This window comes from Danio aesculapii, chromosome 21 (genome assembly GCF_903798145.1).
Source record: "Danio aesculapii chromosome 21, fDanAes4.1, whole genome shotgun sequence".
NCBI classification, from domain to species: Eukaryota; Metazoa; Chordata; class Actinopteri; order Cypriniformes; family Danionidae; genus Danio; species Danio aesculapii.
Genome location: NC_079455.1, coordinates 20,754,249 through 20,782,126, shown reverse-complemented (window position 1 = coordinate 20,782,126; position 27,878 = coordinate 20,754,249). Strand labels below are relative to the sequence as shown.

Sequence of the window (27,878 nt, the reverse complement as noted above, 5' to 3'; positions counted from 1 at the left end):
GAGACCAGCAATCCTTGCATGCATGAAATATTGCACATCATGACAAGTTTTGTTTACTACACAACAGAATACGTGATAGATATAATACAGTTTTTCCTTTGGAATTGTAGTACTATAAAGTTTTCTAACTGGCGAATGACATGATCTTGTGGGTTGTCTCCTGTCATCTTAAATGTGCTCGTTCATAATTTCATGAGGCGTGGCTTTGAAAGGCAGGGGAGGGACTAGGTTTCAAATATGCAAACGGATAGCAATTTGGCAGATCACCTACTGCGCCTTTAATTTTATGGCATATGCATGACAACAGGAAGATTTTTGCTTGAGTTTTAATACAAGCAAGAGTGCTGTTTTTCTGAACATCTACAAAATTGCAAATATGATATTGCTTTTATACAATAGTTCAATAAGCAATGTTGAGTAACTGCCGTAGACAACACATTGCTTTAACTCTGTCTATGAAAACTGAGCAAACAGCAGATCAGATGCATCTCTGATGTAATTTGTGCCTAATGAAATCAGCAAAAAAAGTAAAGAGAGTATTAAAGTGAATCTTCAATGTAAATGAATGAATAAATTATAAATGTAATTTAACCCTGTGATGGCAAAGCATCTTCAGTGTCCTTTTACGATCATTTATTATCATTCATACATCATTCTAATTTGCTCATTTCATGCACAGTAAGCCACTTATTCATTATCAATGAAAATTATTATCATCAATATCATATTTAATGTCAATTGAAAACTGTTACTCTGCTAATTATTATTATAACTTTTTTCAAAGCACTTTCTTGCATCAGTCCAAAAGAGCAATATTTATTTGAAATAGAATAATTGTTACGTTGTAAATATTTAATATCACTTTCATTTATTGCACATTTTTGCAGTTCAGCTCATTATGTAACATGCCTTTCAACTAAAATGCTTGTCCTTTCCGTGTTCTTCAGAAATTCAGTGCAGTCAGAAAGGAGGACGCGGGAGAATATTACTGCCGAGCCAAAAATGAGGCTGGCATCTCTGAATGTGGACCGCAGATGATGGAAGTTTGTACGTAAATTTAGTTGTTTTTCGCATGTGACATGAGGACATCCCTTAAAGCCATGATCTCATGCTGTGTCTGTTTTTTTTTTTCTAGATGACATCAACATTGCCGGCATCATTCTGGGAGTCGTGGTGGTGGTGATGGTCCTCTTGTGTATAACAGTGGGCATCTTCTGTGCCTATAAACGTGGCTACTTCACCAGCCAGAAGCAGACGGGAAACAAGTAAGCGCACGACTTCAGTCTGAGTCACTCTGTCCCAGAGCAGTTTTGACTCACCGCTTTACAGCTTGTTTTCCATTTCTTCACCCAAGGAGATGCTGAATATTTCCAGTTCTTAAAATTACATTCATTGCATGTTTGTTCATATGTGTGAACTGAGTTAATACAAAATCCTTTGGAATTAAAAAGGGGAAACTTTTTTTGTACATTTAGATAAGTTAACAACTGTCAATGTGTTTATAGTACTACACGTTTGGAAAAGTTTGAATCAATTTGGATTACTTCATTAAAAATTATAAGTAATAAAGGAGTCAAATTATAAAACATTATTAATATTGGCTCTTATTTCTTTTGCTAATGGAAAGTTTGAAAGAACAGATTTTCTTTGTAAAGGTTTAATTTGATAAATTTAATGCATCTACAGAACAAAACCATCTACATAGGTATTATTATTTATTTATTTATTTATATTTACTTTTTTCTTATATGTATTTTAATGTTCGCTGTAGTAAAATATATAAACAGAGCAACATTTCAACATTAGAAATAACAATATTTTTATAATAATAATAATAGTAATGTTTCTTGAGCATCAATTCAGCATATTAGAATGATTTTTGAATCAGCAGTGATGCTGTAGTCAACTATGATTCACAGGAATACATTACATTTTAAAATGTATTTCCATTGCAAAGAGTTGTTTTAAATTGCAATAAGATTTCACTCTTAATTATCATTTTGGTAACATAATAACAACTACACACTATGAATCATTTATTAAGCATTAGTAAATAGTTAATTAATTATCTGTTAAGCATTAGATCTACATTACCAGATGTTAGAAAGTGGTTTATTACTGCAGATACAAATGCTTACAAGCATATGTATAATGTGTTTAATTATTGTATTTTCGTACTTTTTTTAAATTATTTTTTCATTACTAAATTAAGTATTGCATCATTTACAAACCAATTATTTGAGAGAGTAGTTGTTATTTTTGAAAGATTATTCAGAATGCATAAGTAAATTATTAATAAACTATTCAAATCAACATATATATTATTATTCAGGCATATATTAATAGCTAAATTGTATGTCAATAAATGCTTATTAACTCAACTTCATCCAGTTTTGTGACCTAATCTAAAGTGAGGACTAATTATGCTTTATAAATCCCTTATAAATGACAATTAAAGGCTCAGTTCTATTCTAAACAGGAAAAAAGCGAAAATGAACGACTTTATTCGTTTTTTTTTTTTCATTTTAAGATAAACAAATGAAACTGCATGAAATGAAAAATAAATCTTTGCAATCTTAACTAAAATAAAATTACTGTACAGTTGAGACATCGCTAAATAACATTAAAATTTTGGATCATAATATATTGTTAAAGTATTAGAATGTTGTTGTTTTATACAGTTTTATGTTGTATTTTGACACTCCTGGTTTTCAGCAATGTTTAAACTTTACAGTCGTTTTACTTTTCAGATAAGATAGCAAAGATGTATTGATCATTTAATACTGAGCCTTTAATTGTCATTTATAAGAGATTTATAAAGCATAAGTAGTCCTCATTTTAGATTAGGTTACAAAAATACATAAAAGTATAGTTAATAAAGCATTTATTAACATACAAATTAACCAATAGTATGTTCCTTAATAATGATATATACATGTTGTTTTGAATAGTTTATAAATCATTTTCTAACTCATTCTGAATAATCATAAAAAACACCAACTTAAATACAAATGATTTGTAAATAATGCAATAATTAATTTAGTCATGAAAAATGTATCAGTAACAAAGTATAAAAGAACAATTCAAGAATACAGCATTTGTAGCTGCATTTATAAACTGCTCACTAATGTCTATTAATATAGAGCTAATGCTTAACAAATAATGAATTCACTATTTGCTAATGCTAATAGATAGATGATTCATAGTGTGTAGTTATTATAAAGTGTTACCGCATATACTATTAGTTAATTTGAATGTTAATGATGTGAGAATGTTTTGTGACCTAATCTAAAGTGAGGACTATTAATGCTTTATAAATCTCTTATAAATGACAATTAAAGGCTCAGTTATTAATGATCAATACATCTTTGCAATCTTATCTAAAAAGTAAAATGACTGTAAAGTTTAAACACTGCTGAATAAAAGGAGTGTCAAAATATAACATAAAATTGGATAAAACATCAGCAATATAATAATTTAACAATATATTATGATCCAACATTTGAATGTTATTTAGCAATGTCTAAACTGCACAGTAATTTTATTTCAGTTAAGATTGCAAAGATTTATTTTTTATTTGATGCAGTTTCATTTGTGTATCTTAAAATAAATAAAGTCATTTATTTTCTTCTCTTTTTTCCTGTTTAGAATAGAACTGAGCCTTTAATTGTCATTTATAAAGGATTTATAAAGCATAAATGGTCCTCACTTTAGATTAGGTCACAAAACTGGATGAAGTTGAGTTAATAAAGTGTTTATTAATATACAATTTAACTATTAATATATGCCTGAATAATAAGAGAAATTGAATAATTTATTAATAATTTATTTATCCATTCTGAATGATCTTTAAAAACCAGCAACTTCTCTCAAAAATTGGTTTGTAAATAATGTACTACTTAATTTAGTAATGAAAAATTAATAATTAACAAAGTATAAAAATGCATTCATTAAGCACATTATAAATGTGCGTATAACTTAAGAAAAGCATTTGTATCTGCAGTTATGAACTGCTTACTAATATATTTTAATGTAGAGTTAATGCTTATTAGATAATGAATTAACTATTTGCTAATGCTTAATAAATGACTCATAGTGTGGTTATTTATAAAGTCTTACCACCATTTTTACTGTATTTTAGATTAGATAAATGCAGTGTTGGTGAGAAAAGGTCTGTTAAAAGCATCTAAATTATTCAAAACTTTAATATTAATCAGAAACCGTAGTGACTGACATGTTGAGATATTTTTCATATCTAAAACATTATCTTTTTAATTCTTTTTTTTTTCTCCTCCTCAGTTACAAAGCTCCAGCAAAAGGAGATGGAGTAGACTATGTCAGAACAGAGGATGAGGTAAGAGAAAATGAAAAGATTTCATCTAGTTTTTTTTATATTTAATTTTTTCCAAGAGCTTAAGAAACCTCTTAAAAGTCTTGTAGTATAAGACAAGGAATTATCTCAGCCTCCTTCACTCAATCTTCTCTCTTTCAGGGGGATTTCAGGCACAAATCCTCATTTGTCATCTGAGAGGAGGAAGATTTCTGATGGAAGAGATGCAGAATTACGTTCAATTTATTGGCGCTATTTTACCTCGCAGACACAAATCCCCAAATGAGGACACAGATGTCAGAGCTGCCACGGCACGTGCCTCGCTTTACGGCACAACAGTGACTACACAACTTGTATTTGCCAAAGGTGACAAATAATTGCATCTGATCACTGTTTAAAAACGTATTAGATGTTTCTCTTTTCAACTTTTGCAGCCCCTTTTTACGACTGACTAAAATTTCAAATTGAAGTAAAAGCCGATAAATACAGTAGTACATCCAGAAAACGTTTTCCTCAAGCTCTTCTGTCACTTTGAGAACATTTGTTTTGTACTAGCTAAATTTCTCAGACTATTTTTGATGGAATATATTTTAAAAATGCCTATAGAAAACAAAATGTTTTACTTTTTTAAATATTTGTAAAATACTAACCTGGAAGCCAGTACCTTTTAGTTTTAGCTCTTTTGATTGTGACTAATTTTAAACCACTCACTTCACATCCTCGGTTTTCGTTTTTCAACATGCAAACGATGCACCAAACCACTCGACGTGTGGATGTTTTGTTTTCCAGTTCAAATCCTTTCAGTCGCATATCCAGCGAACACCGGCTTCAATCAAAGGTCTTATGTAATGACAAAACTGCTGGGATTTCATGATAGTAGTGAAAGGACGTTCCATGTTCATGTTTGTAGATAGTCTTAGATGGTGAACATCTTCAGAAAAACACCAGCAAAAAAATCTAAACAAACAAAAAAAGCTGGAGATTATTTTGAAAGACCAGTGCTGCGTATTTTTGATTTTAAGTGTCCTTCTTATGCTAGCTGTTTATCTTGTATATAGTGAATATACTGTCTAGGTTGTTTCTTATTTTTTTATTATGATATATTTTTCCTTTGCTTTCTCTTTTCTTTTTATTATTTGAGTGAATAAACACACTCCTCATGTTACTTTATAACACGACAGGGTTTGTTAGTTGGCTAACTGTTACTGGTTGTATATAGATCCACTGTGCGATACACTGCGTAAGATGTTTTTGGTCGAACCAAACGCTGAATGAGGCAAATATGACACTCTTTCCGTGGTAGAGAGGGGATCTGCCTTATTAAATACATAACAGCAAACCTGGAACCATGTAAACTTACCTTTACTTCCATAGCCATGATTATGAATAAATTTAGACTGTTCACACGTAATGTTGACCTAAATGAAGACTTTAAAGAGTACAATCAGCTGAAGCAGAATGCTACGTTTTATGAGTAAAACCATTTGTTTTCATCCTTACATGCTCAGAAAACTTCTGAAGAATCATTCCTCTTAAGTGCCTTCCTCTGTAGCCTGAATGGTGACAATAATGCAGACAGGGCCGTAACCATTATAGATACTGAGGGGACATGTCTATGTATATAAACAGCCTTGTTAATATTTTAAATGACTTGTGTTGCGATTTATTAACCCTTATGTACTGTTGGGGATGATTTCATCCACTCTGAGGTGATTTTGAGTCTTAATTTTGGCCAAAACGTTTTCTGTGTTTCAGCTAGCAGAAGGATTTTTGGTGACAAATCTTATTTTGACATGTATTTTGGGAAAATGCTTTGAAATTTAAAATAAAATCAACAATACACTCCAAATATACTACCCTTTTGTTATCTTAAGGATGAAAACATCCAATAAATTAAAGAATTTTTTTTTACATAAATCTGTTAATCAAAATTATAGGATTTAAACTCTTTAATTGCCAAATTCATAAATTATGTCACTGATTTGGTAAAATAAAACACACAAAATGATGTATTTTCAATATAAAAATGTTGAAAATAACCATATTTTGCACATTCTCAGATTATATCATGCTATAATTGCTCCAGAGAAATCGGAAGCACAATTAAATGTGAACGCTTAGTAACAACATTGCCTTTGATACATTGAATACGTTTACATGGACACCAATAATCTGATTTTAATATGATTAAGACAATACTCTGATTAAGAGTCTACCATGTAAACAGCAATTTTTGATTAATTTAATCTGGTTAAGGTCATAATCGAACTAAACAAAAATCGGATTAAGACATGTGGAGTATGCTGATTTTAGTCACATTATTGAGGTGCAGTACAGACATGCAAACACCGCAATCAAACTATTACAGTTGTGTAGGACTTTCACCACATTTTGCAACAGATAGTCTGTACACACACGGCTGTTTGACACTATTTTCTGCACCTACCTGCATCCCAGAAATAGTTTTTTTTTTTTTCCTCCATACACTGTGTGGTATCAAATTCCATTAAAACAACACTCTTCCAGCAGTTCATACCCATATCCAATATCGTGTTTGTCACGGGGGGCATGCATGAAATGTTCCTAAATGAAAGTGAAAGTGCCAAACTGCAGTTAAAGTCGGCAAATTCAAAATGAAACACCCGAAATTACATGAAACTCTGGAGGAAACGTGGATAGTGTGACGCAATGACGTTAATCGAATTATGTGCTATAACATGTAAAACAGGATCATGAAAGGAACATTCAAAAAGCAACTCACGTAAACACCTTAATCATATTAGTGTCTTATTCAGATTAAGGCAAATAATTTGATTACTGATGTCCATGTAAACGTAGTCACTGCTAGTTTCTATGCAGCACAAGATTTTCATTTTTTTAGGTCTAATTTACTGTTGGTGGCTGTTTTTGCTCCATTGACTTCCATCATAACCACATTATTTGGTTGCAAAAACATGACACCATATAATCATGCATTTTTGATTGTTGGTGGTTGTCACTGTTGGAAAGAGGTCAAATTTGTAATCGTTACTGTTGATCATCAGTCAACCCTTTAGATAGGCCTGTGCATAAAGGATTTTTGGATTTTGGATTTATATGGAGTTATATGGAGTATAACAGCAAACATAACAACTAACAAAACAAAAGAGTAGTACATTTGGGTTAAAAGTTAAAAAAGTGAAAGATGGAAAGAGTGAATTTTTCTGCTTCCGGTTTTTGACAGCGTTGGTCAATATCAAAATGATTGTGTGGAAAAAATCTAATCAAAGTAGGCGTAAGTAAAGTAAGTTTAGCATTAAAAGAGGGCGAGATATGATTGAAGCAGCAAAATATTGCTATTTGACAACTTTGTGTTTTACAATAAATTTTAAAAATATCAACTGCCTATAATGCAAAGTGATGCATACGACTTTTAGATGTGAAAATTTAGATGTGCTGAATTGGAAATATTCATTCGTTCATTCATTTTATTAATCAGGGGTCGCCACAGCGAAATGAACCACCTTTCTGCCCAGATGTGAGTGGGTAAGGCTCGAGAGTGTCGGGGGGTGAGGGAAGAGTGGTGGGCAGGGATCCCCACTCCACCCAACGCGCCGTCTTCCTACACGCTGGTCTCGCTCAGCCGAGGCGTCACAGCCACTCGTAGGGCGCGCGCGTTGGAGGAGGAGGGGGGCTTCCGCCGCAGCCCGCCGTAATTGGAAAGATGGTATATGTAATGTGAAAAACAAAACATTAATGAAACGTTTTTTATATTTGAAAAAGTTTTTTAATACACTTAAAATGATTTGAATACTTTATGAAAGAAATTGTTCATTTTAACATTACAGGAGAGCAAGATAAGATTGAAGCAGTAAAATATTTTTCTGAACAAATTTAACAACTGCCAATAATGCCCAGGGATTCATACTACTCCAAAATGTAAGTGTTAAGTTGAATTGGTAATTTGGTGTATTTAATGTGGAAAAAATTTTCAATGTTTTTAATACTTTTTAAAAAATGTTTTATATATATATTTTTTTATATTTGAATACTATATGACATAAATGATTAATTTTAACATTAAAAGAGCAGGCAAGATAAGATTGAAGCAGTAAAATTACTATTTGACAACTATTTTACCATAATAAAAGTTTAATGTTAAACAAATACCAATAACGGCCAGTTATGCGTACTCCTACAAAATTTAGTTGTGTTGAATTGGAAATATGGTATCATTTAATATGGAAAACTGACGTTTTTATATACATTATGAAACAAACTGTTCCCCCCAGTGTTTATCATGTGATTACGGCCTTGTTACAATCATTAAATGCTGTAGCAATTCATTGGAATATGCAGAACAATTTTTAATCAACCACTTCTAATTCATCGCTCTTAGACCAGGTCAATATTAAGTAATGAACAGGTGTTTGAGAGGAATGATAATGTTCTGCGCCCACTGTTTTGGACACATATCCAGTATTATAAATAGTTTTTTTGTAAATAGACCTGTTGTTGTGCATTGATTTGATGACTTCTTTTTCTTTTCTTTTTATTGACGTAGATATTCTATTATGTATTAGTGCCTAAATGTAGAGTGAAGTAATGTTTGAGGAGGACAGAGCACTAGTGTTAAATCAGCAGATGGAATCCAGTTTTCACTAGACAAATATATAATTCATTTTATATAGTAAGTTAGAAAGCGAGGTACGTTATGATATATAGATATATAGTTATTCATATATATCTACAAATATTGAGTACTGTAAGCATAACGGAAAATCAAGTATTTTGTGGGTTTGAAAAAAAAAATCAGGAGAGCTGTACCAAATACTGACTGCCAAAAAGAGCATTTTCTCCAATTCCCGTATTACTCTGCTCCCAGTTCTCTGTCTTTTTTTCATCTGGGTTTGTAACTCTTGAGCAAGATGTTTTGGAGGCCGAGTTCAGATGTTTTTCACTTATTTTAGTTTCTGTGGTTGTTTTGGAGACAGCTGGAATTTGAAATGAAGCATATTTCAATCACTGAATTCATGTTAATGTCCCGTTGGGTTTGGGACCGGTACAAATCCTGTGTGAATTCTTGAACAGTATGTTTGTGATTAATAAAAACTCACTTCTTAAATTGAGTATGCCGTTTTCTTTTTCAAAGGAATTAATTGTGTCCTATGTTACAGAAACGGAGACAGAAATGCACCATCTGGTGTGAATTAACATCTGGTGTGAGTTCAACTTAACACATTTTAGATTAACAGGTTGTTGTTGCTGCATTGAAGTGTTGAATATAAATGAGGAAAAGTAGGCTGATCATCTGAAGATGCAATCAATGTTTTTGCAAATTAAAAAAAATATATTTCACAGAGCCTAAAAACTAGATTATTTTTGAATACGTAGGTTTTCATTAGGCATGGGACGATAACTGTTTTTGAGGTATAACACGGTTTACAAAAGTCTACAAAGTTTACAAAGGTTTACAAAATTTTCTGTTATACTGTTCCTATGATATATGTAAGATGTTTTTTTTGTTTTTTGTTTTTTTTTTACATTTTTTAGGACGACAGTCTCTCCAGCAGAAAAGATATCCAAAGCCATTTTAAATTGTAAAGAAATCAGTGTTTTTGAAACTAATGAAGACAGCAGAAGTCAATGATTCATTTGAACATTTAGCCTTAAATGTTCACTGTTCCCAAAAATTGTAAATGTTTCTCAAAATCAAATATATTTGCTGCGTCCGAAATGGCCTACTACTCAGTAGGTACTGCATTTTCATTTACTACTCGACCGATAGAAAAGTATGTTCTATACAGTATGAATGTGAGTAGTATGAATGAGCAGGGATGTACTATGGATGCCTTTTTGTCATCATCACATGACATACGTTTTTTTTTTCTTCACTTTCGCCATTTAGTGAAGTTTTTTTCCCCTCTCCGCTGTCGCCACTGGCTTGCATGGTTCGGGATCTGTAGAGCTGTGCATCAATGGATTTGCTCTTCAGTGTTTGGACTCTCAGTAGTGATTATTAAACCACACTGAACTGAGCTAAACTGAACTGAATTTAAACACTACAAACTGAACTACACTGTTCCAATTTACTATGACCTTTTATGTGAAGCTGCTTTGACACAATCTACATTGTAAAAGCGCTATACAAATAAAAGTGAATTGAATTGAATTGAACATACCCGCTTCACTCCTATTTATGAATTCTCCTGCGGGGCATCATGGGATAGCATAGCGTCTATCGGATGCACACTTCAGAATATCACCAGAAGTAGTAGGTCATCCGGATACTTCTTGCATACTGTTTTTTGATTTCGATGAATTCGGATATACTACCCAGCTTGCATACTGTTTTTAGCATGCTATCCAGTATGGAAGTACGCAAATTCGGATGCAGCTGTTGTGTTCAAAGCGGGAAAAAAGTTTTTGTTTTTTACCCAGACATTTAAAAAATATATTCTAGAGCAGTAATCACAATACCATGAAACCCTCTTTATTTTTTCCCCAACTTCTGTTTAACGGAGAGAAGATTTTTATTCAACACACTTCTAAACATAATAGTTTTAATAACTCATTTCTAATAACTGATTTATTTTATCTTTGCCATGATGACAGTAAATAATATTTGACTGGATATTTTTCAAGACATTTCTATACAGCTTAAAGTGACATTTAAAGGCTCAACTAGGTTAATTAGGCAGGTTAAGGTTGAATTAACTTACAGTAAATTTTGAGTTAACTACACTCAATTCATTTGATAAAGTTGACTGTTGGGTTTTACAGTGTATCTCCACATCGAAAGCTATTGGTCAGGCCACAATTCAGCAAACATCTGAAAAACAAATTGCTTATAAACCAACATCCAGGCATGCTACATAGCTGAACAGTGCAGAGGCTTTACTTTATATCCAAAGAAAGAACTCCAAAGATGTAAAGAAATCAGTGTTTTTGAAACTAATGAAGACCGCAGAAGTCAATTATTTATTTAATTTTTTTTATCCTGGCATGTTTACCGTTTCAAAATATATATATATTTTTAATTAAAATTGTGTTTAATGGGGAAACAAGTTGTTGTTTTTTAACCCAGACAATTAAAAATAGAACATATTTTAGAGCAGTAATCAGAATACTGTCATACCATGAAGCCATAAGATTTTTATCCAGGTTATCATAAGTCAGAATCTTACCGGCCTACAGTGAACAAATAAACAACATGTAATAACTAACCATCATTTTATTTCATGCATTATTCAGCACTATTTTCTTCTTATACACATTTTGTGTTCACTGTTGTAGAATTACAAATATGTAAACAATTACAAAGAGACCTTTAAAAAAAGGGTCTCCTGACAGCAGATACCATGTTGTCAGACATCACATGACCTATATAATATGTCTGATGTCCTCGCATATTCCACGTTATTAGACTCAAATAAATGCATTTCATTTCATCAATTAAAATACAAAGAGGCTAAAACCCTTAATCAAAAAATGGCAAGCTATTTATTTTAACTTATTTAAATAAATAATTTACCTGAAAAAAATGGCTACTGTACGATATTATCCGCTTCAGGTCAAAATACATATTAAACGTCATTGCGAGTGAGCAAATGGCGTCTATGTAGTAGTAGCAGCCCTGTGCGAAGTCTAAAACTGCGCACTCTTTCTTTGCCCTAACACGCATCTTATAGGCTAAACGTGTCGCACACAATCCACTTGTTACACCCAACAGTGTCTGAAATAGGATTTGCAGTAGGTAACCTGATTAACGAGTTAGCCTGCACTGGTCGAAAAGTCATTATGCTTCACCTCTGATCCACTGACCTCTCTCTCTCTCTCCAGATTAGTCTGCTTGTTTTTCGGACACGGAGCACCTCTGATCTCTGAAACATCATGATGAAGTGCTGCTTAAAGTCTGGTCAACAGCGCGCTCTTCTGGTGAAGAATGAAACATTTTACTATCCAGCAGTTCAGTTGAACAGAACATGCTTTATGACTGCTTAGATCAGATCAGGGGTGCCCAAACTTTTTCTTATGAAGGGCCAAAATCCAAACTTGATTGAGGGTGGTTGGCCGAAACTAAATATACCAAACTGTATTACATTAAAGTTACCATGGTAACTTCCTAATTTAATAATATAAAATATAGAGAGAGAAAAAAATACTTTAATCACATACATAAATAATTAAATATATACATTACATTTTACTTTATTTACATTGTATATTGTACTTCTTACAATAAAACCATCTCATTTATGACACAATAAATAAATAAATATATATATATATATTGGTCAAGATCATATCGGTCTAAAAATCGGATTAATTCACTTTAAATTAAAACATTTAATTAAAAAAAAATTTTTTTTTTTGGTAGCAAACAAACAAACAAAAGGTTATGTAAAAGTAGAAATGACAATCTTTGTTTGAGGGATCCGCCCTAATCTTCCCCATCATTCGTCCATCTCTTTTCTATTTGTTTGGCGGGCAAAATCGAAGGTTACCATGGGTCAACTTTAGCCCACTGGCCATAGTTTGGGGATTTCTGGCTTAGATTATGCATAAATTATTTGAACCATGATGGATGAATGCATGTATGTGAAAATATAGCAAAATCAAGAAACTGCTTCACTTGAAAATTGTCGGATTCTCTGGAGTTGCCTGGGTGAAATTTGAGTAAAATGTTATTTGTTTTCTTATATAGAGGTCTGATAACACTAATTCCACATTTCTAATGACAAATATTTCATATTCAGTTATTTATTTTTTATGACAATTGGTCAAAATAAGATGTTTTAATTGTTTGTGACTCAAACAAGAGTTATTCCACCAAATATTGCTTTCTTGACACTTCTGAATAAAAACATTGTCTAAAAATGAAAATAAACATGCCTAAAACAACAACAGTAGTTCAGAAAAGTGTTGAACACTGTCTGCATGTTTATTTTATTAGCCCAGTGGATGGCAGTATATCTCTTATTATCGCTAAACCCCCAAAGGAAAAGAAAAGCTGTGTTGCCAAACCCCTCTAAAAATAAACGCAATGGAACAGTCTTTTTGATCATTTAAACTGGCAAAACATATGGTACATACAGCAAAAGCTTTCCCTTACTAATAAGGTAAAGGAAATATCTTATTTATAATATCTAAATTAAAACATGACATTTACCCTGTCAAAAACTTCTAAAAGAAAAGATTTGGATCAGATTTTGATACAAAATGCTCCTTTAGTCAGAATAACGCTGAAACTCTTCCTCGCTTATTTTGGTCATGCAACCATGTGTTCCGACTTTGGAAAGTGTTCATTTATTTATCTCAAATATTACTTCACAGAACATAGAAAGTAATTATTTTCTTTTTTATACAAATTTTAATGTCTGCTTTATAATAAACCTTATTCATTTTTTATGCAGATTTTATATTCATAAATGTACATTTTCAAGATTTTAGATTCACTTAACAAAAAAAAAACACTCTAAACATATACAATCTACACAACCTTTAATATGTATAATCCATAAAATCTCTAAATTTCTATCCTCTAATTTTTCCCTCTTCACTCTCAATTTCATCTATATCTATCCTCAGATCGGATAACTTATTGATATTTTTTTGTTTTAATTTGATTTCTGTTCTTCATTTTCATTCTTTATTGGCAGCATTGTGAATATTCCAATGATCATTATTGTAAATGATGTGTACCAAAAATCTTTCTGTTATACAATAAATGTTCAAAAATAAATAAATACATACATAAAATAAAAAATAAAGGAAAATTTGTTAGCAATTTACTCACCTTTAGGCATTCAAAATAAAGGTGAGCTTTTTTGTACAGTAAAGTTTTGACCAGGATATTTAGCTGGAACTATGCTCCTTGCCTCCAAGTTAATAAGCAATTACCTGAATACCTGTGGCTTCTGATGGTACATTGTGCCATTGTGAACCAAAATGATCAGTCAGCGCATCCAAACAAAATGGTCGTTCCCATATTGTCAGGGAAAAAAAACAGGAATTGTTTGATTCTCCAAGTGATGGAAGACGGTAATTGCATAATAAATCACAATAGAGCACACTTTCAAATTGATGTTAATTCATGGAGAATAAGTTAACAGAAAACCTTTAAAATAACTGAAGGCTCATTTTTTTATCCTGTGGGAAGCTAAAATGCCTTAAGAGTTTCCAAAATAGTTGTAGTATATATAAATTTACCTCCTCAGTTTATTTTTTACTTCTGTTATGCAGTTTTCTCACACAATCACAGACACAATCAGCTTCTTCTTATAAAAATAAGCTACTGCTGTACGTTTAACAATAAAAATGCTTGTTTGTGGCTTGAAGAGGTTTTTCTAAATGCAAAATAAAAAAGAATTAAATTCAGCGGATATGGCAACACTGAGAGAACCCCCTCGTTTATGAAGGTGCCGGCTTTTCTCGCGTGATTACACGTTCCGACGTCATACATCTTTGCGTAAATCGGGAGAACTGCAGAGCGATTTCACCTATATTACAGTACAGGACGTGTTCGTTCATATAATATATATTTTATGCGTCCTGATTAAACACAGATATAATGGATATTATAGGACTTGGCAACGGATATTTGAGGTGAGTCCTCTAATAATACATTCAGTGTGCTTAATTATATTCTGCAAGAGACTGTGGACGGCTCTATCTCAAAACCCAGAGAGCTGTCTACCTAGACAGCATCACAAGCGCACATCATAGCCAGGCTGTCTAGGTAGACAGCTCACTTCTCGCAAACCAAGATGTAATAATGCAGCACAATAATAATTCTCAATAAATATACCCCAGAACCAGAGCTCTTCACATTGCTACCTTTTGGAAAACGAGCAGGGCCAAAGTGAACTGGCCATTTTAAATGCTATGTCTATGTCTGATTATGATATATAACCTTAATAAGCACACGTACTGTTGAAATCCAAATTGTGTTATTAAAAAAATATTGTTATATATAATTTGTATTTGTAATATATATCATAAAGCATATAAAGCTTTAAATGAGTATATATCTATCTATCTATATATATATATATATATATATATATATATATATATATATATATATATATATATATATATATATATATATATATATATATATAATACAATATAAATATGATATGAAATATTTAATTACTTGTTAAAATATTAAAATTACTAAAGCTGAAATAAATTCAATATACCAAGACTGAAAAAGCACATACAATTACTAAAACAATAAATTAGAATACAGTGTAAAACTTTATACATAAAAATAACATACCATTTAAAATAGTAATAAAAAACTATCTCTTAGTTAACAGTTTCCACGGGGCGACACGATGACTGAATGGTTAGCAAGTTCACCTCACAGCAAGAAGGTCACTGGTTTGAGCCCCGGCTGGGACAGTTGGCATTTCTGTGTAGAGTTTGCATGTTCTCCCCGTGTTGGCATGGGTTTCCTCCGGGTATAGGTGTGGTGTGTATATATATGTTTCCCAATGCTGGGTTGCAGTTAAAAGGGCATCCCCTGTGTAAAACATATGCTGGATAAGTTGGCGGTTCATTCTGCTGTGGCAACCCCTGATGAATAAAGAGACTAAGCTAAAGGAAAATAAATGAATGAATGAATACCAGTTTCCACATTTTATGATTCACAAGTGTTTTTAGTTAACTTTTTTTGGTATTTGCGGTTGTGAATTGCATTGTGGGACTTTGATCTTTCTTTGATTTAACTCTACGCTGTTTACCAAAGTGACTTTTATTGACATTTTAGTCATTTGAAATAATATAATGTATGAAAAATAATATAGAGAGAAAAGTGTTTGTAGCATAATACCCAACAACACCAACCTAGACAATAAATCACTTTAAAATGTTAACTTTAAACGTTTCATGCTTAAAGTTGTTGGAAGAACGATCAAGTTCCCACAATGCAATTCAAAAGCATTAATAAATAAATAGTAAAAATAAAAAATATTCATTCATCCATTGTCCTTCAGCTTAGTCTCTATTTCAAAGGTCGCCACAGCGGAATGAACCGCCAACTATTCCAGCAAATGTTTTACACAGCGGATGCCCTTCCAGCCACAACCCAGAATTGAGAAACACCCATAAACACTCATTCACACACATACACCACGGACAATTTATTTATTCAATTCACCTATAGCGCATGTGTTTGGTCTGTGGGGGAAACTGGAGCACCCTGTGAAAGCCCACGCCAACACGGGGAGAACATGCAAACTCCACACAAAAATACCAACTGACCCAGCTGGCAACCAGCGACCTTCTTGCTGTGAGGTGACAGTGCTGACAACTGAGCCACCAGATCACCCAAAATAATAACATGAATCACAAAATTGGGAAAACTCCAACTTAGTGAAATTATTTTTTACAATGTAGAGATAAAACCTGTTCATAATTCTGTTTAAAAGTTTAACAAGAGTACACATTGTAGACTTTATAAAATAATAAGTTAGAATGACCCTATAATGAAGATTTTATGCACACTGACATGGCTTTTCTATTATGATGTATATTTGTCCTGTTTATTCTGCTGTTGCTGTATTAGTTACATTGACCAGTACATATTAAAGGGTTTCTTTAGCCATTATATGACATGATTGGGCTTAAAATGATCACTTTTTTGTTTGAAAAAGCACACAACAGGAGAAATGGCATGGATAAAGTAATCCAGACTAATTGTGTTGTCTGGGCAGGATGGGTTGTGCAGAGCTTCTGTTATAGCTATTTGCTCTGTGTGGAAATCACCGCCACCGTGGAAGAAAACGGCAGCTCATGGCACCAGGCCTACACAAACTCGGGCTCCAGCCCCCTTCCAGCACCACCTGAACACTTGTGCAAGGCCTGCGGAGGCCAGTTTGACACTGTAAGAACGGTACGTCTGCTAAGATTGACTAGATGGCTGTTTATGGAATGCTGGTTTCTGTCATGTGAAGAAAAAAAAAAGGAGAGATATTTGTAACTGTTTAATCTCAAAGTTCTGTTTTATTATGTGTCTAACTCAGAATCAAAGATATAGGCTATATATTAACAACTTAATTCTGACTTTCTCTTACAGTTCTTACTTTTCTCTTGCTGTTGCAAGTTTACATTGCATGTTTACATACTTTTTTTGTTTGTTTTTTTATTTTTTTTGTTAAGCTCCAAGAAATCTAAAAATAATTTGTGAGTGTCTGAATTCTGTTTTCTTCTCACTCACTTTTTTTTTCTACCGCAGAATAAAAATGCTTTTAAGAGTTCACACTTAGATATTGCTGGACACTATTAGCAGGTTTGGCATGCTGTCCAAGGAGAGAACCCTGAGGTACAAGATCAGATAGGAGAAAAGGGGGAAATGGGGTGGATGAGGGCATTCTTAAAAGAATGAAAATAAGGGAGCAGGGCTAGATGGGCTATTTATAGTGAGTTTGGAATAATCTGATTGGTTTACTAATGATTAGAGACCAGCCGTGATCAATCATATCATGGGCTCCTCTCGAAATTACTTTGTGAAACTTCACTTAAAAAGTCTATAAAAAAAATCTTATAATTTTGAGTTTACATCGTTTCTATTTTCTTTTAAATTATTAAAACTTTATTTATCGAATCTCTTTTTATTTCTGTTTTTTTTTTCCAATTGGAAATTTATATGACAATTCTGACTGATGGTTTTTATTTGAGTTTTTCTTTGAATTCTGAGTTTTGATCTGAGTTAGCTACAGAATTAACTATGACAACTGACATTCAATTCAATTCACCTTTATTTGTACAGTGCTTTTGCAACGTAGAGTGTGTCAAAGCAGCTTCATATGAAAGATCTTAGTAAATTGAATCCATGTCAGTTCAGTTTTCAGTGTTTAAGTTCAGTTCAGTTTAGGTCAGTTCAGTGTGGTTTAATAATCACTACTGAGAGTCCAAATATTGAAGAGCAAATCCAACGATGTGCAGCTCTACAGATCCCGAACCATGCAACCCAGTGGTGACAGCGGAAAGGAAAAAAACTTCACCAATTGGTGAAAGTGAAGAATTAAAAAACCTTGAGAGAAACCAGGCTCAGTTGGGCACGACCTCGGGATGAGTATCCACAGGTGGAAATAAAGAATAAAGAGAATAATTAGCGTAGCTTCTGTTCATAGTGTATATAAACGCAATGCAGAAACCTGCGTGGAGCACATTCATGTATCATACCACTAAGTGATGCAATGAGTGTATGCTTTACTAAAAAGATAGGTCTTTAATCTAGTTTTCAATTGGGGATGTGTGTCTGAGTCTTGGACATTAACAGGAAGACTATTCCAGAGTTTAGGAGCCATAAATAAAAAGGATCGACCTCCTTTACTTGACTTTGCTATTCTAGGTACTACCAGAAGCCCTGAGTTTTGAGATCTTAAAAAGGGAATTGGATTGTAGCGAGACAGAAGGTTGGTTAGATAAACAGGAGCTAGATTATTTAAAGCTTTATAGGTAAGAAGCAATATTTTAAATTCAATATGAAACTTAACAGGCAGCCAGTGTAGGGAGGATAACATTGGGGTGATGTGATCATATTTTCTAGACCTGGTAAGAACTCTGGCAGCTGCATTTTGTACTAATTAAAGTTTGTTAATAGAGGATGCTGGCAGCCAGCAAACAGTGCATTACAGTAGTCCAGCCTAGAAGTCATAAAAGCATGGACTAGCTTTTCTGCACCTGAGATGGATAGCATACTACGTAACTTAGCGATATTTCTCAGATGAAAGAAAGCAGTTTTTGTGACATGGGATATATGATTTTTAAAAGTTAAATTGCTGTCTAATATGACACCCAGATCTTTTATAGTAGAGCTAACGCTAACTTTGTATCCCTCTAATTGTAGGTCGGGTTGTGAGATCTGCAGTGTACAGGATTTAGGCCCAATAAGTAATAATTCTGTTTTGTCTGAGTTTAAGTGAAGAAAATTGTTGGTCATCCAGTCTTTAACATCTTTGTCCATTGTCCATTGTTCTCACAGATATGTCGATTTTTGTTTACCGTATAGCATGTCTGCGGGGACTGCAAGAACAGCTTCTGCGGCCGCTGCTCGGTGCAGGCTGATCTCCATCCACGGATGTGCTTCACCTGTCAGCGGCTTCACTGCACCTTCTTTGAGCGGGCAGACTTGATGAGGCTGAAGGTGAAGGACCTGCGGGACTATCTCCATCTGCACCAAACCCCCACGCAGATGTGCAGAGAGAAGGAGGAGCTGGTGGAGCTGGTGCTGGATCAACAGTCCCCCAGAGGCAGCAGCGGTGGTGGCGCACAGTCCCGCTCACAGTCGTCACAGCCTCCTCTAGCTGAATCTGAAGCCCTCACAGAGGAAGAGGATGAAGACGAGGAGGAAGAGGAGGATGAAGAGGAGGAGGAGGAAGAGGAAGAGGAGGAGGTAGAAGGAGGAGATGGAACTGTAGATGCAGAAGGAGAAGAAGAGGGTGAGGAAGAGGATGAAGATGATGAGGAAGAGGTATGAATGTAACTATTCTTACGAGTGTGCCTCTCACAGGTTATTGGGCTTGACAAAACCACCTGTAGAAAACACAATCTTTCATCTCTCTGATACTTTGGCACTTGCACCAGTTTTGCACATTTGCACCAGACACTTACAATCACTTTATATCTTTCTAAAAAGGTGAACCCCCCACTCTGGCACGATATCCCAGGTAGCAAAGAATTCTGGCCCAGATTTGGCATAAATCTGGCACAGCAGGCACTCATCCAGCACTGGCATTCAGCATGTGGGCCAAATATGGCCCTGGTTTGGCAGAGGTGGCACTGTCTTTAAGGCGGCACACAATACTTGAGCCCGATGTAAAATGTAGTATTTGGCCCAAATGTTAAAAATTGATATGTGGGCCATGTAAGTTTGGCCTATCTTGATCCACATTTAAAATACCTTTTTAATTATTTTCAAATAAAGAAAATAAATTCTACCAATCAGGTCGCTTTGAGAAAAAGCACAGCCATAGCATGCCTAAAGCACAATGATTCATGGGTTTATCAATTTCATTATATCTGGCCCATTTCAGGCTCATTCATTCATTCATTCACTCATTTTCAGCTTTATTAATCAGCGGTCACCACAGCGGAATGAACCGCCAGCTTATCCAGCATATGTTTCATGCAGCGGATGCCCTTTCAGCTGCAACCCATCACTGGGAAATACCCATAAACTCTTGCATTCACACACATACACTACGGAAAATTTAGCTTACCGAATTCATCTATACCACATGTTTTTGGACTGCGGGGGAAACCGGAGCACCTGGAGGAAACCCACGCAAACACAGGGAGAACATACCACATAGCAAAATATCTCTGGCCCAGCTCTGGCCCACACAATTAGCTTTTGCTTGGCCACATGCCGCAGTGAATTATGATACATGACTGGACCAAGTCTGGCTTCCAGACAAGGGCCAAACACGGACAATATCTGGGCCAAGTCTCATGACATGAAGACATGAAGTTAATAACCCATATCTGAGCCTGAACTGGGGCAGCAGGGTGGGGCAGTGTGTAGCGCTCTCGCTTCACAGCAAGAAGTTCGCTGGTTTGAGTCCCGACTGGGCCAGGTGGCATTTTTGTGCCAGAGAATGTGGGATTCTCTGAGCACTAACAGATAATTAGTATAATTGTCGAATCAAAATTGCTGAATGTCTCTTGGACCTTTGGACAAAAGTGTCTGCTAAATGGCTAAATGTAAATGATCTTACAATAGAATGGCTACAATAGAAATCCCCTTTTTGCTGAGTATTCATGTAAACTGACAATGACATCTAAAGTGAAAGCAGCTAGGAGACATTATCAGTATATAATATGTAAAAGTGACAGGCAGCCTAATAACTCACATTTTATGCTGTTGATCATAGAATTGATCAGATTGATCACAGAATAAAAAAACAAAAGCACTGCTCTTGTATGAATATGCATCATAGCTTTATTAATATATGCAGAGTTCATTTATATATCATTTGGTCTATATCTGTATATTTTTTGTCACTGTTTTGTCACTGTTTTTAAGCACACCAGCTATTATATAGTCTAACAAACTCAAACTAACTAAATAACTAAACCTAAATGTTTTATTTAATACACCCATGCTTCTGAAATATATCAACACAGGCTCATTTGAAACCGATGCGTCAGCCTACATCTTTGTGAAACCGCACTTAAATATATATGTGACTTCAGTTTCGATGTAAAAAATAAATTCGGCAGGGCAGTAATGCTAAGAATTGTGGTTCTTTTACAAAATAATGATATTTAAAGGGACATATTATGGACAACAAAAGGATTATTTTCATGCAGCTCTTTTCACAACACCAAATACACACTGCAAAACAGCTTAATAGTGTCTATGATTTGTAATAAAGTAGGTTTGCCTCATTGTTTATCTCCATATAGACAATATTTCTGGTATGGTCAGTTCACAGCTCTACAGGTCAGGTCAGGTCAGGTCACATTGTACCCTGTGATACAGAGCCCTTTTTTTTGAAGCACAGTTCTACAAAAGAGATAAATGTGATTTAAAATCAAGCTAAAATTATGTTATCGCAGGGACCTTTTCTCTAATGTTTTCTTTTGGAAGGGTTCATGTCTGTGATCTGAACTAGCTCCACCTTCTTATAGACATGTACTAGAAGGACATGTATCTGAATTGTACAACAAAATGTACAACTGAAATTTTTTAGATTTGAAATATGTAGACAGTGCCCTTTAGTGGATTTGTCATCTGAAACATGCAATAAAAAAATACCCGAAGCAACATGTTTTGTTTTGCAGAAATGAGGCTGAGGCACATATTTCCAGTAAGCTTGAGCTGAATATAGTATTCACTGATCATTTTTAGAAATATCAATAGCATTTGTATTAAATCTTTAACTACTGAAATCAAATTGAATCAGATTGAATTGAGTCATGAGCTTGTGAATCAGAATCAAATTGAATTGAATCTGAATTGATTGTTGCATTTTGAAATGCAGTTATTATGATATAATCATCTATTATATCTGTGCTTGATGTAGTCGACAGACAGTGAGGAGACGCTGGTGCACAGCAGAAGAGCCTCTCTGTCGGACCTGAGCAGCGTGGAGGACATCGAAGGCCTCAGTGTGCGGCAGCTCAAGGAGATCCTGGCGCGCAACTTTGTGAACTATCAAGGCTGCTGTGAGAAATGGGAACTAATGGAGAAGGTCACCCACCTCTTTAATGATCAGAAAGACCTTCACAACTTGGGTATGTTTGTCTGCATGAAAACTTCAATGTTTTAGCTTGCTATAAAAACAGTACAGATTCTCTTAAAGGGATAGTTCACTCAAAAAAATGAAAATTTTGTTATCGTTTACTCATACCTGACTTAACCTGAGTTTTTTTCTCTTTTTGCTGAACACAAAAGAACATATATGTTGTAACCATTGGCTTCTATAGTGCAAAAAATATATATTATGGCAGTCAATGGTTACAGACTTCAAACACTCTTCAAAATATCTTTATATTCAACAGAGCCAAAAAAAACTCACAGAAATCATCTGCGTTATCCTTTTTTTCACACATTTGTCTTTGGTGGACACCCAGCGTTTTAGGAAGACTTGAATGAATCAGTAGCTCCTTTCACAGAGTAATATCAGTAAATAGTAATAAAAATACCAGTAAGACTTTACAGGTAAATAAAAATATCCACTATTAACAGAGGCAAAGACGTTCTGTCATTTGTCCGGAAAAGTATGTATGTGTGAAAGGGGCTAGTGAGATAGTAAAGATGCAATACACTTGAATTTGATTTGAAACGCCAACTTCTCTTTTCTAAAACGGTGGTCTCTTTGACCTTCATCTGGAAAACCCACTGTTGGAGAGTTTCAGTCACTAGGATGTCTCACCAAGTCAATTAAATAGTGTTTGTCAGATAATAATTAGATAAATAACCAGCAGGTAGCGGATTATCACACAAGACGGACAGGTTCAACATTTTAGAAGGATTTCTGAAGGATAATGTGGCACTGAAGACTGGATTAAGTTACATTTCAAGATGTATTACATTAGAAAACTTATTTAAAACTGATTTTGTTGTAGACATGAAAACGCAAAAGGATGTGCGTGATATTAAAGATGGGCTATTTAGTAATAAAAAACAACTTTAAATTGAGGGAATCACGGTGGCGCAGTGGTTTGCACAATCGTCTCACAGCAAGAAGGTCGGTGGTTCGAGCCCAGGCTGGGTTAGTTGGCATTTCTGTGAGGAGTTTGCATGTTCTCCCTGTGTTCATGTGGGTTTCCTCCGGGGGCTCAGGTTTCCTCCACAGTCCAAAGACATGTGGTATAGGTGAAATGAATAAGCTAAACTGGCCGTAGTGTATGTGTGTGAATGTAAGAGCGTATGGGTGTTTTCCAGTGTTGGGTTGCAGCTGGAAGGGCATCCGCTCCATAAAACATATAAGTAAGTTAAGTTGGCGGTTCATTCCACTGTGGCGACCCCTGATTAATAAAGGGACTAAGCCGAAAACAAAATGAATAAATGGATGAATTTTAAATTGAACAATATTGTAAAAGTTTGATGTGTACATAATATAAAAATTTATGTAAATAATACATTACATTTCACATTTACTACCCCATAGTTTTATATAGTAAAATGTAGCTTAATGTACAGTAGCATTTGTATACTGTAATTCTTGAAATTTACTGAAACTGACATCCTTGCTCTTTCATTTACTTTCAGTTTCAAATACAAATACAGAAGCAGGTATGTCTTATTAATATCATGGTGAAAAGCTGTAATTAGAGCCATTTTACAATGATAAACCTCTCATATATGCTGAATCTGTCACCATTCCTCCAGCTGATCCTGCGGAGCCCAGTGGACAGGAGGAGAACCTGTGTAAGATCTGCATGGACTCTCCCATTGACTGTGTGTTGCTGGAGTGTGGACACATGGTCACATGCAGCAAGTGTGGAAAACGAATGAACGAGTGTCCCATCTGCCGACAGTACGTGGTTCGAGCCGTGCATGTCTTCAGATCGTGAAATTTCTGTGCAAAGACACAGATTGCCCCCTGCAGGTTGTTTTTTTTTTATTAAGTTCCATTTTGCCTCTTTGTTTATCAGTTTACATGATTAAATGCACTTTTGGTTTTTTATTGTTGTAATGGTGCGGCTTAGGAGTTGTTTACACTTTTGTTTTAGCTTTGTTTTTCATAATTTCCATAATAATTTTCATTTCATTTCATGGCTTGGTCATATATATGAGCAAACAATGTTTAAAGTTGTATTAAAGACATATGTTCATCAGAAGTTTACACAAAAATGAAACCTTCCTGATTATTTACTTACTGTTTTAATCTTTTGGCCTGCATCCTGTGTGACCTTCCCAACATACATTTCATGAGTAAGGTTGTTGCTTTTTTACATATTTCATAGCCTGTGCCGAATTGATACTCTTAAAATGGTACCGTGCCTAAGCTTGCCTGAACAATACTTAAAATAAGAGACATTAAAGGGGCCCTTTTATGCGCCTTTTTACAAGATTCAAAATAACTCTCTGATGTCCCTTTAGTATGTATGTGAGGTATCAGCTCAAAATACCCCACAAATAATTTTTTATAACTCTTTGAAACTGCCCCTTTTAATCTTTGATTTAAATTGTGCCGTTTCAGTGACTGTTGCTTTAAATGCAAATGAGATTGTGCTACCAGCCTTATTTTAAAAAAAGGGCGGAGCTACAAACGCTTATGCTGTAGCATAGTGGTGGATTTAAAAACAGGAAGAATGTTATCTCTGTCAAAAACTGAAAATATAATATAATGAAAAAAGTGGCTCAAAAAAATGCAGTCTTTGGAGACTACAGTGCTCATTTGGGCATTTTAAAACTTGAATGGCTGATGGCTGCTTCTCACTCAGGGCTATTTATGCTAATGAGGGAGAGATCATCACTAATGGGCAGGGCTTTCCCCCTCCGATGACATGTACAAAGGGAGAATGTCAATCAAAGTGTTTCTGCAGGCAGTTTTTATGAAGTGTGATTATAAAAACATAATTAATTACTTTTTGCCATTGGAGGCTGGCTATATTCACACACTTCTGCCACACAACTGTTATGTTTAACAACAATATGTTACAACTTTGTAGTATAAATGAATATAAATACAATACGCAACAAATTTACATAAAACAATCAGCCACATAACACTACTACAATCATTTAATACACAATAACAGAAACAGTACTAATGACGGCACACTAGTCTGTTTTCTACGAACCATCTTCAAATTCTAGCAATTATTTGTCCGAAATATACCCATATTTGCATTCTCTAACAAAACCCATGACATCTCTCCTCACTAATGCAATGTTCTGACCTATTGTGAGATGTTTCAAACACAAAACCACAAACAACAGCCTGATGCAGTGCTGACATCTTGTGGACAAACTTAGCAATGCAAAAACGATTCAGAGCACGTGCGAGCTGCTCATACATCAAATGCACGGTTAGAACAAATGAGTTGTGCACATGCAGTAAGCAGGATTAATAACATATTAAAGTTATATTACTTATGCTTAATGATTTAAAATGTAGCTTATTGGTTTCTTCAGTCAATAGCCCAGTCATTTAAATGACTTAAAGCACCAAAATCTAATCTGCGTTCTGATATATTTATATTGGCACCAGATTTCAGTATCCAACCGTACTTGTGAAATGTCATAACTTAAACTGGACTGCAAAGCTCAACCAATGTGCATTTATAGTTTCCGTGACTGTGAGAAAATAATCAGGAATCTGTTTTATTTTTGGGTGAGCATTTCTTTATGAGGCCCAAATAGTATATCTATGTATGTTAACAACACAGTATTTAACAGAGTGGAATAAACTTGGAAATTTCCAGGATGTGAAAACAGGGTAAGAGAGATCATTTTTTATTTTGGTTGGAGCACTAATTCTTATGTTTTGTCATCTTATACTGTATGTATTTACATAGATGCCTCATTAGAGGTTGTTTTTATTGGCCGCTATGTAAACTATCTGCCATTTTTAACGTGACCACTTCAGTGGTCATTCACCATATGTTTAAAGTATGACTTAAAGTATTGGTATGCGTTTCTAGTGAGTAGGTGCTATTTTCCAGGCTCTTCTAGATAATTGAATATCTTGGGCAGAAACAGTTGCTTCCAAACTGCAGACAGAGAAACTCTTTTTTTCTGGCATGATATTTGTTAAGTCAGTTAATTTCTTCTTTAATCACACTGGTGTCTAATTCTCCACCATTACTAGTAATTCTAATAAGTCAGTGTTAGTCACAAGGTGCTCAGTACTGCCTACATAACTGTGTGAACCTTAAAACATTTTCAGAGAGCGATAAACAGGTGTACAGTTTTCAGGAATTGAATCTTCAATTTTAAACTTCTTAACAACTCACATTTAGGGACATGATTACAGTGTTTTAACTAATCACAAATATGAGAATTGCAAGTTCATGAATGTATCACATATAGAAACTATATAGGAACATTTTCATTTGAATCCTTTGTTTTGTTTTCTGGAAAACTGATGTATATCCCTGATTTCTTCTCTCTTAAGCTGAATGTAGATGAAAATTCAGTCCCTCTTGGATTTTTGGAGCTACTTTTCTCAAAATGTATGGCATTGTTTGCTACAATTCCTTTGTTTTGCTGTGAAAATACACAAATCTTGCAAAAAAAATATATTTTCTTGATCTCAAGACTCACCAAATCCTGAAGGGACTGAATAGTAAAACCATCTGTTAACACAGATTGACTTACAAAAGAGACATCTAGCTAAAAAAAGGTGACTTTGACAGGATATGCAACCTGTAGATATCTTTTTGATAGCTTTGTGTTTTATGTATTTGCATATTTATCACTGAAACAACTACACAATGAAACTGAAAATATCTTGATTACCCACTGCCATTGTTTTATTCTTCACTGCAATGTTTTTAGTCAGTCCAAGCCCATACACTCAAAAATAAATATTTTTGCTGCTTGTTCAAACTACTTAATTAAAATAAAATGAGCTGAATCAACACAATTCTTGAGTTCTTTTGGGAACAACTTAATTTTTTATGTTCAATTCACTTAAATTTGTAGAAACAAATAAGTTAATTTAATCGATTTGTATTGGGACAACATGAAGAAATATGTGTGGAACACAGGTGCGTACGATGTATAAAATGCTGGGTTTTGCAGAATTGATTTGTGTTGGGACAACATGAAGGAATTAAGTTAACTTATTAATTTTTTACACATTTAAGTGGATTGAACATAAAACAATGAGCTATATGCACAGCTAGTGTTTTTCAGCCAATGATGAGCTTCCGGTGAAAGCTTAACATGACTTTTTTCATTTTCATAATGTTTCTTTTACAGCATGGATGTTGTAAAGTAATTACAATACATTCAGTTAAATAGACTTAAGCATTTATTTAGTTTTAGATCAGAGAGCACAGAAACTCAATTAAAAATACTGTGGTAAAATAAACTGTCATATTTTAAAGACATGGCGGAGGGAAGTGGAATTTAACGTAGTGCTTCTTGTCC

At 34.2% G+C, this 27,878-nt stretch overlaps 2 protein-coding genes across 2 annotated transcripts in view; both read left to right on the top strand.

Annotated features, from left to right (window-relative positions):
• The window catches only part of jam3b (junctional adhesion molecule 3b), a 63,296-nt gene extending 57,082 nt beyond the window's left edge, over positions 1–6,214 (top strand). The window contains exons 6-9 of the mRNA XM_056446832.1: positions 948–1,047; positions 1,136–1,265; positions 4,300–4,354; positions 4,493–6,214. Of these exons, the coding sequence (XP_056302807.1) occupies positions 948–1,047; positions 1,136–1,265; positions 4,300–4,354; positions 4,493–4,528 (321 nt within the window). The 3' untranslated portion in view covers positions 4,529–6,214. The remainder of the gene's footprint in view (positions 1–947; positions 1,048–1,135; positions 1,266–4,299; positions 4,355–4,492) is intronic.
• Positions 6,215–17,038: 10,824 nt separating this feature from the next.
• zgc:171740 (uncharacterized protein LOC795694 homolog) lies at positions 17,039–26,216 on the top strand. The gene is made up of 5 exons (XM_056447128.1): positions 17,039–17,213; positions 19,335–19,796; positions 22,354–22,564; positions 24,045–24,068; positions 24,165–26,216. The coding sequence occupies exons 2-5, from the start codon at positions 19,404–19,406 to the stop codon at positions 24,347–24,349; spliced, it is 813 nt and encodes a 270-aa protein (XP_056303103.1). The 5' UTR covers positions 17,039–17,213; positions 19,335–19,403; the 3' UTR covers positions 24,350–26,216.
• The last annotated feature ends 1,662 nt before the right edge of the window (positions 26,217–27,878 follow it).

Bases quoted from the DNA above. Each gene is read 5' to 3' on its own strand.
- zgc:171740 (XM_056447128.1), top strand. From the start codon at position 19,404: ATGTGCTTCACCTGTCAGCGGCTTCACTGCACCTTCTTTGAGCGGGCA. The intron at 19,797-22,353 runs GTATGAATGTAA...TGCTTGATGTAG, and splicing joins ATGAAGATGATGAGGAAGAG to TCGACAGACAGTGAGGAGAC. The intron at 22,565-24,044 runs GTATGTTTGTCT...ATTTACTTTCAG, and splicing joins GAAAGACCTTCACAACTTGG to TTTCAAATACAAATACAGAA.